This window comes from Xiphophorus couchianus, chromosome 24 (genome assembly GCF_001444195.1).
Source record: "Xiphophorus couchianus chromosome 24, X_couchianus-1.0, whole genome shotgun sequence".
NCBI classification, from domain to species: Eukaryota; Metazoa; Chordata; class Actinopteri; order Cyprinodontiformes; family Poeciliidae; genus Xiphophorus; species Xiphophorus couchianus.
In genome coordinates this window covers 18,542,789-18,551,259 of record NC_040251.1, presented here as the reverse complement: position 1 = coordinate 18,551,259, position 8,471 = coordinate 18,542,789, and the positions used below count along the sequence as shown (strand labels likewise).

General features: G+C 42.0%; 1 protein-coding gene across 3 annotated transcripts; it reads right to left on the bottom strand.

Annotated features, from left to right (window-relative positions):
- Positions 1-376: 376 nt before the first annotated feature.
- LOC114140654 (ALK and LTK ligand 2-like) lies at positions 377-8,265 on the bottom strand. 3 transcript variants are annotated; one of them, XM_028010778.1, is made up of 6 exons: positions 8,135-8,265; positions 7,752-8,000; positions 6,126-6,179; positions 5,199-5,279; positions 1,718-1,797; positions 377-915 (listed from the first exon to the last, which is right to left on the bottom strand). In XM_028010778.1, exons 2-5 carry the CDS (start codon positions 7,990-7,992, stop codon positions 1,733-1,735), a joined length of 441 nt encoding a protein of 146 aa, XP_027866579.1. In that variant the 5' UTR covers positions 7,993-8,000; positions 8,135-8,265; the 3' UTR covers positions 377-915; positions 1,718-1,732. The 3 variants fall into 3 exon arrangements, with proteins under 3 accessions (XP_027866579.1, XP_027866580.1, XP_027866582.1); XM_028010779.1 differs by having other exon boundaries at positions 377-885; XM_028010781.1 differs by having other exon boundaries at positions 6,126-6,176.
- Positions 8,266-8,471: the final 206 nt, after the last annotated feature.

Sequence of the window (8,471 nt, the reverse complement as noted above, 5' to 3'; positions counted from 1 at the left end):
CACGAAGACCAAAAATCAACAATTAGACCAACAATAAATGACCACAAACTAAAGACATAAGGATCAGTCAGGATAGTCAACATGCCTAAATAATTAAATTGTCAACTCAACTAAACTGGAAGAATAAGATGCCAGAAGCCAGATTATGATTCAGCTGCCTCTCCCAATATGTCTGACTTAATTAGAGTGGAAGGAATGTGTTTGACGCAAAGCAGGGAGATCCTCCACAACGTGACGCCAGCAGCAGGACGTCGTCATGACGATTCCTCCCAATGAATCAAGGAATCGTTCAGAGGAATCCTGATGCGTTCGATGTTCTGTAGGTCAGCGAACGCATCAGGTCAGATTCTCATCGGTTAAAGATTCTCAGCTCAGCAAACGTATCAAATGTGTCTTTATTCCTCTTTCAGTATGTACATATTGCACAGAGGGATTCAGTTTGAACAATATAAATATACTGGAATAGCTTTACTTTAATGAACTGATGACCTTTGAACCCTGAAGGTTCATTGGTCATCAATGGTTCAACTCCGCTCCTGGTCCATCGTCCAAACAAGTCAAATTCTGATAAAAATGTCCCAGGTTTGTTTCCAGAGCAGACAGTCCATCAGAAACCAGTAAAGCCACTGGTTCCAGTTGCTCTGGAGATCAACTGGAATCAACATTTCAGCTGTTTAAGGCGCGAGGTGGAAGATTCAGAGAGTCTGTGTGTCCGAGAGAGAGAAGAGAACTGAACGAGTTCATCTGAACGGTGGAGACTGTTCTTCGTTGCTGGATTTGAACGGTTTGAACTTTGACATCAAGTTTCTCTTGGCTTCAAGACGTCAACTGCTGGTGATCAGAGGGAACCAACATGGCGTACGGCGACCACTTCCTGTCCACCGGCTGTAGGGGAAACCACTTCCTGTCCACCGGCTGCAGAAGAGACAGAATAAACACTGGAGATGAAGATGTTGGACTAAGTTTTTTAGTGGCAACTATTTAGAAATGTACTTTTCTTCTCTTTCTATCTACACTGAGGAGAATCAGTGGCTGTAAATTTCCTGCTTTATGTCAACAAACATGATGATGAATGAAGGATGAAGTTGTGACTTTTCTGTTTTTCTCACTGCTGAGATTTTCCCACAGGCTGGTTTTACGTTTATTCTTTCCAGAAAGAACAGAACAAAGTGAATTTCTTTCTCTTTCTTTGCTGCTCATTTCCTTCTCATTAACTTGATGCTGGATATGAATCCTCTGTTTTGTGATTTGATCAAATTCTGTATTTGTTTTAGTGATTCTTTAAATCAAACCTTTTGGTTTGGTCAACAAACAGAAATAAGCTGGTTATAAAGTCATTTTGTGGCTGATTTCCAGCCTTTATTCTCTCATGCGCTTGTTGCACGCTTCACAAAGTCTCCATTGTGCAGAAGATGTTCTTCTTCTGTGGTCTTGCGGTCTGGCTGGATGGCAGCTCGCCTGCAGCGCTGCAGACATGTCAGATAAAGATGCTAATCCTGTGTTTGAGTCGATGTTTGCTTGGACAGAAACCAAACTTTATGCGTGAACTAAAAGCTTTTAGGAAAACACAAAAGTGTTCTTAGCCTAAATCTCCTGACATTACTGCTCAGGATTAACTGAATTCCTTATTTATCCGTCGGACTGATGCAGCACCTGAGATAATCTGCAGCATGGTTGGAGTCAGGAGGATTGTGGTGCATGTTGGCGCTCAGCTTACCGTCTCGCGGTCTGTTTATCTCTCGGCACAGCGAGGGCTCTTGGCCAGTTGAGTCAGCAGACGAGCACATCTTTTATAAACTGCAGCAGAAGGAAACAACAAACGTGTTTATGAGGCTGAAGAGGATCTGCTAAAAGGAGACACGACCTGCAGCATCACGAGGTTTACCTAGCCTGGCCTGGCCTGGGGGTGCGGCGCGGTGCGGCCGGCCGCCTGCAGCCACCGGGCCTGACTGCAGCAGGACAGGAATAACTCACCGAGTCGCCACAAGGCTGCAGCGACTCCAACAATACTTTACATCTCTGTACATGCAGGGCATCCATTTGCTTTAATTTTAACCATCCCATAATAGTTCAGAAAAGGCAACAACTCAATTAATCTCATGATAAATGAAAACAAGCTCAATAACTTCCAGTTGCAGGATTTATTATTTTTCTTTTTCTATCAAAAACTGGATGATAATAAAACTGAAGATTTGGTCTCAACAAGCTGTTTATTATTTTTTAAGAATAATTTTGTTTACAGATACTTTATAATTCATTTTATTCATTCTTCCTGTTGTTTTGTTTATTTATTGTGGATATTTAAAATGTCTTCCAGTTACACTGTTAAATCTTCATAAGAATTTAAAGTTGTTTTATTGCATTTTTACACCTTACTGTTATATTTTACTGCAAAAACACAAAATCTTACCAAATATTTCTGGTCTGGTTTCTAATACAAATATCTTAGTTTACTTGAAATAAGACTAAACTAACTTACAAATAACTTTTCAGGAAGAAATAAGAGTTTGTTTTAAATCAATAATATCTTTATATTGATGAATAATTTCTAGTTCCATTGGAAGATTATTGGAAAAATGTTTTATTATAAGTGAAATAATCTCATATTTCTTGCTGAAAAGTTACTTGACACTTTGTTTTATCTTATTTCAAGTAAACTAACATATTTGCACTAGAAATTAAATATTTGGTAAGATTTTGTGTTTTTCCAGTGTAACTTGAAAATAGTCTGAAAACAACAATAATATCGTTTATCATAATAACTTCTGGAACAATTAATGATAACACAATTAAATGTGTTACCATGACAAGACTAGTCCAGGATACGAACAAGGAAATAAAATACAAAAACCGACTGAAAAGAACTGATTTTGTCCTCAATAAAACTATATAAAATATATTTTGAAATGTTTTCTTTGATCCAGATGCAGAAGGATCGTCATGCCTGAATCAGATGTGTGTAAATCATGTGGTTCTGTCGGGTCGGCTCTGTTAGCTGTTACCTGCATGCAACATTAAGTTTGATCTGTTGATGCACAAAGACACCAGCAGCTTGTGGTTAGGAAAACTCAACTTAAGTAAACAATTCCCACTAGAGACTCTGACAGGCATCAGCCAATAACCTGCCAGGGTTATGTAAACAACCACTAGACAAGTTTGAACCTTCCCAGCTCCTGTAACTTTCACCTCTAAGAGCAGGAAACTGAGCTGCTCACACCCACACAGGTTCACATTTGTGCAATTATGGGGACAGTGACAAATTTAACACACTCCAGATTCACCGTGACGTTACAGAGGATTCATGTAATTATGAGACAATGTGTGGAAAGTGGACGTTCGTCCCTACATGTCTTCATGTGATTAGTGAAAGTGGGACATTCTGGTCAGAAGGAGCCATTTTGGTTTGAATTATTGTTGTATTTGCTCCACTGATTGGAAAAGATTTTAAACCCACAAAATTAGAATCTTTTTACTGTAAACTGAACTTCCTTCTTCACCAAAACAAAATGGAGGCATCGGATTTTAGCTGGAATTTGTCTTTGAGCCACTTCTCCCTGCTAGCGGCAGGCTAACATGTTTGTTCTGCTTGTTTTTACCCAGAATGCCCTGCGCTGTAGTCCACTTCCTGCTTTTGGAGCGGTCTCTAGTGCACTTGGTGTTCACATATGAACTCAAACTGAACCTGAGATCACTTTAACCGAACCAGATTGAGGTTAAATCCAACTGGAGTCGGATTAAAGCGGACTAAATGATGTAGCTCTAAAAATAAAACGGTCAAGGTCAGATATTATAAAGTTATTAAAAACAATTCCTTGGATTAAGAAATAAAAATCTCATGGTTGAATTTGGATAATAATTTTTGGGATTAACAGTCGGAAGCATTTGATTGATTCAGTGAAACAATTTGAAGTCAGGATTTTGTGATAAGACATAAAAACAGATTATATATTAGATGTTATTTCTCTAATGTAGTTAAAAACAGGCACCAGGTTTTTCATTTCAGCCATTAAATAAACTTTGTTACAATTTAATTGGTTGGTTGGTTTAGGAAGCATTAAACTCACTGTTTCCATTGAATAAACTTCACTAAATTTAAATATTCAAATCTTATTTATTGATGTAAGACAAGAAACTAAAGTTTGAGTAGTAAAAGTTTCCTCTAATTTTGGTTTTTATCAGTTTTACTGTATAACCGATTTAAAACATAACTAAACTGTAAAAAGATCATTTTTTGTGAAGCTCCAGCAAACATTAAAGTTTCTACCATCCAGGTTTTTTGGTTTGAGGCATTAAACAGTAAAAACATTCAGACTGAAATCAATCAGCAGCTGTTTGCACTGCAGAGCGTCTTCATGTAGAGCCTGAATGCTAACACTGAGTCCCAGAGCCGCATGGAGGGAACATATTTGTGTCTGAGCGTTCGCTGCCTTTCTCTCCAACACAAACATCAAACTGCATGCATGGTTTAAAATCAGAGGAGTTGCAGCTGTTGCGACACGATGGCGGTGTGACTGTGTGTTAAAACATGCTTTATCTTGCTCTTTATCTGGGAATCCTGCAGCAACACGAATCACTAGCAAATATTTAGCAACCAGCCGAGTTTAGATTAAAACGGAGATTGAATCTTTAGGTCGGGTTACGGATGGTGAGTTCATGGTTCAGGTTCTGTGAAAAGGAAAATCTACTCATTTAGTGCAGCTTCCTTCAACGCTTTGATAAAAACTGTTAGAGATTCAACCATCTGACAACTTTACAGCTGGCAGCTCATTTTACAAGTAATAATAATAATAATAATTAGTGTAGCAGCCTGCGACAGACTGGCGACCTGTCCAGGGTGTACCCCGCCTCTCGCCCGGAACGTAGCTGGAGATGGGCACCAGCAACCCTCCAGACCCCATTAGGGCCAAGGGTGAACAGAAAATGGGTGGATGGATGGATGGATAGTGTAGCAGCAAAAATGTTATTTGTGTCACTAAAAAGATTTTTAAAGATAGTAAAAATTTGTTTGATTTTGTAAATGTGGGCAGGAGGGATGGTTGACCTCTCATGACCTCTGGAAACTTTTATTAATATCTTTAAATATTAGAGGCAAAAACAAAACTTTGACACCAGTTGAATAAAGTGGGGTGGAAACTTCATGTTGCTGTGGAAACATGGTTTTTGTTCAGCTGGAGCAGGAAAGCGGCCGTGTTACTTACAGGCGGGGACAGTGCAGTCCCTGGTGTGGTTGTACAGGCGGTGGAACTGTTTCCGGCACTGAGGCTTGAAGTAAAGAGGACCTGAGGGCACAGAAAGGAAATGACCCATCAGGCAGGCTGCTTCTATAACCTCTGAACTCTGGCAGAGACCGAGACTTTAAACCACAACAAACACAATGAGCAGCTAGCAGCTAGCAGGGCTGGGAGCTGCCATACCTGATAAATATAGATAATCGATCTGACAGAATATTCAATATATGGAATATTCACTGAACTCAAATCCAGAACCACACGGCATTCTGGGAGATGTAGAGAAAAGGCTTTAGCCGCTCAACCTCTCACGATGAGCTGAAGGTGAGCGGGACCAACTAACTCACTCACTGGTTACCTAGCAACAATTAACTCTCTCACTCTTTGGTTACCTAGCAACAACCTGCTGAGTACCTGACGCAGCAGCAGTTTCAGTTTTCTCCTCTTAACTGATTAAACTAAAAGATAAAACAGGAATGTCACCACCAGTTTTTGAGTATTTCAGATATTTAAAATAAAAAACTAATCAATAATTATCAATAATGTTTGGGGCGCTGCGTTGGAGCAGCCATGGAGAAAAGAGAAGCAGCTCCATCGGCGCCCGAGGCGAAGCGAGGCGGGTGATCAGACGCAGCGCGTGACGGGAGGAAGGGATGTGGGTCCAATACCACCAGGACAAATGCTGCTTATATTTACTAATTAAAATAAATGACTAAGTATTATTAGTCTTATAGCGATAAAAATACTGCAGTAGGTTGAGGCATAAATAACTTGTTTGGTTGAGGCAGCAGAAAGTTTCATCCTCAGGAGGAAAACCTAAACACTTCCTGTGTGAGTTCAGTTTCAGAGTAAAACACATCATTTCTCTGAAACAGTGTTGCTAGGCAACGTACGTACCTGTCATGTGTGTGATGAACTTGTCCTTGTGCTTCTGATCGCTGAGGCGACCTTCTGAGAAACAAACAGATGAATTTGTTTCAACTTCAATCTGACATTTTAAACACATTAATCCTGAATCTGACAGAGTGACTTCAGTCAGGAGCATTTATGAAGACCCTCCTGGTAACACAAGCAGCTGCTGGTTGTGAAATTCTCCAGAGTTCAGAGTCAATAATTCAAATTATTAGAGATTTACTGAAACAGCATAAAGCCTTCGCTGTGAAACAAAGAGCTTAGAGTAGAACGGCTGAACTGTAAAACAAACTGCTGGTTAGAGAAAAATGTGGGAGAAAAGTTAGAGCGACAGGAAGCGTCCTGAAGGGAACCTTGTGATGCGGCGGCTGTTTCCACAAGGCTCCGCTCAGCCCGGCGCCGCGGGTCGGCCCAATCCACGACCTGCACCGGGTCACGACCCCGAGCAGCAATCAGCACCCTGGACAGAGGCGGCAGCCGCCACACCCTGAACCGCAGCTGTTCACTACAGCCGATAATCAATACATGATAATTACTGATTAAACCCGATAAAGAGCTGAATTAAAGTAGATCTTCATCTGTTTGTAGAATATAGATATAGATGTGTTCACACTTTGGAAAAAAACAGAACAAGAATCAAATCTCCCCTCTAAGATGGAAAGAAACGGGTTTGAATGTAGCAGCGCCCCCTGCTGGGGAAAATTATATATAATGAGGAAAAAAAATGTTAAAAATTGTTTTGAGTTGATTGCAAAGTCTGTAATTAATTCAATACAATTATTACATTTTGATCTAAAACTATCTCGACAAATTAGCAATATTTTGATTCCAAAACCATTTTTGATGCTAAATTATTAAATAAATAAACAGACGAGTTCAACAAAAACTAATATTTATTGTTTTAAATCGTTATTTAGGTTCTTCAATCATCAGAAATGACAAATTTTTAAATGTAGACGCTGACATATAGCACTAGCATCATGTTTAGAATGGAGATGCGATTTTAGCCTTTAGCCTAGCTGATGAGCTAACTCCTTTTAGCACAACTTGAACACAACAATCTTTTCCAGCGTCCAATCAGAATGTTTTGAAGAAAAAAATTAATCCTCAGTGGACCGAAAACTACTGCTTTGTCCGCCATCGATGTTGTTAGCGGATGTAGCTTGTGTGTCACATTTACAAGCGTACCAGAAACACGCAAATACAAAGGTTCCGGCCGGAACAGAGTAATTAATTAATCTAAATTAACAAGTTAGAGTTCTGGACGCTCTAAAGTTTTACTGGTCTGTTTGGACTCACCAATAAAAACTTTCTAGGTTTCTGCTGTCAGAAACTAAAAAACTAAAAAAGGTTTAGTTTGTTTCACTGTCTGCAGTGAAACAAACTAAACCTCAGCATCCCGTCAACAGAGCAGCTCTGCTGAAAAACTCCATCCAAATCTGCAAAGTTTGATGGTCAGATGAGACAAAGGCTGACCTGTTTGAAGCACGGTGGTGGCAGCATTATGCTGTGGGCGAAGTAAAGAGTGAAATGGAGAAGAAACTAAACTGTTTATATCTGCTGTTTAATTGTTCTGGTTCCGACCAGAGACCCGGCGCTGTCTGGACTCACCGTGGTTCGACCGGCTCGGCCGTTTCGCACTCGCCGCTTCGTGCCCGCTGAAGCCCACCGGGCTGCTCCGGTACCGGTCGGACAGCTGCGCCAGGCTATGGAGGCCCCTGCGCGCCTCCGCCCGGGGAGCGGAGCCCCGGTGCCGGGCGGCCGCGTGGCAGCGTCCCGGTGTCTGCAGCAGGATGAAGAGGAGGAGGAGGATGAGGAGCGCGGACCGGACGGAGGTCCGCGGCAGCAGCATCACTGGACCTGCAGGGACGAGACAAAGTTCAGCTTCTGTTAAAAAACAAAGTCGATGTTTGACATCTGGGATGAAACAGTTTCCTGATGAGAGTTGAAGCGGGATGCGGGATTCCCCGCAGCGCCCCGCAGCGCTCGGTTACCTCTCCTCTCCACGCCGCTCCGCGCTCTGCGCCCGGGCTCTCCCTCTCCCTCTCCCTCTCCGTCTCTCTGGACCCGAACTTTCCGCTTCCTGTCGTGTCTGTGTGTCGTGTTACCCCGGGTTGGTGTGGATCCGCGCTCCGAGTCCCGGTGTCATCTTAGAGCTGCGCGCGGGGCCGCCGGAGCGCGTGGAGCGGGACCTTCATCATCTTCATCAGCAGGAGAGAGAGCCGGTTCTGCAGGCTGCAGCTGGAGCGGGTCCGGTTCGGCTCATGCCTCTGAGCAGCAGCGGGAGAATGGACCCGAACCGACCCGAAGCTCGTGCTGATCAGAATCTGA

Excerpts from the sequence above, each read along its gene's own strand:
- LOC114140654 (XM_028010778.1), bottom strand. The coding sequence starts at position 7,992 with ATGCTGCTGCCGCGGACCTCCGTCCGGTCCGCGCTCCTCATCCTCCTC. Across the intron at positions 5,280-6,125 it reads GTTCATCACACACATGACAG|GTCCTCTTTACTTCAAGCCT; the intron begins GTACGTACGTTG and ends CTGTGCCCTCAG. Across the intron at positions 1,798-5,198 it reads GGACTGCACTGTCCCCGCCT|TTTATAAAAGATGTGCTCGT; the intron begins GTAAGTAACACG and ends CTTCTGCTGCAG.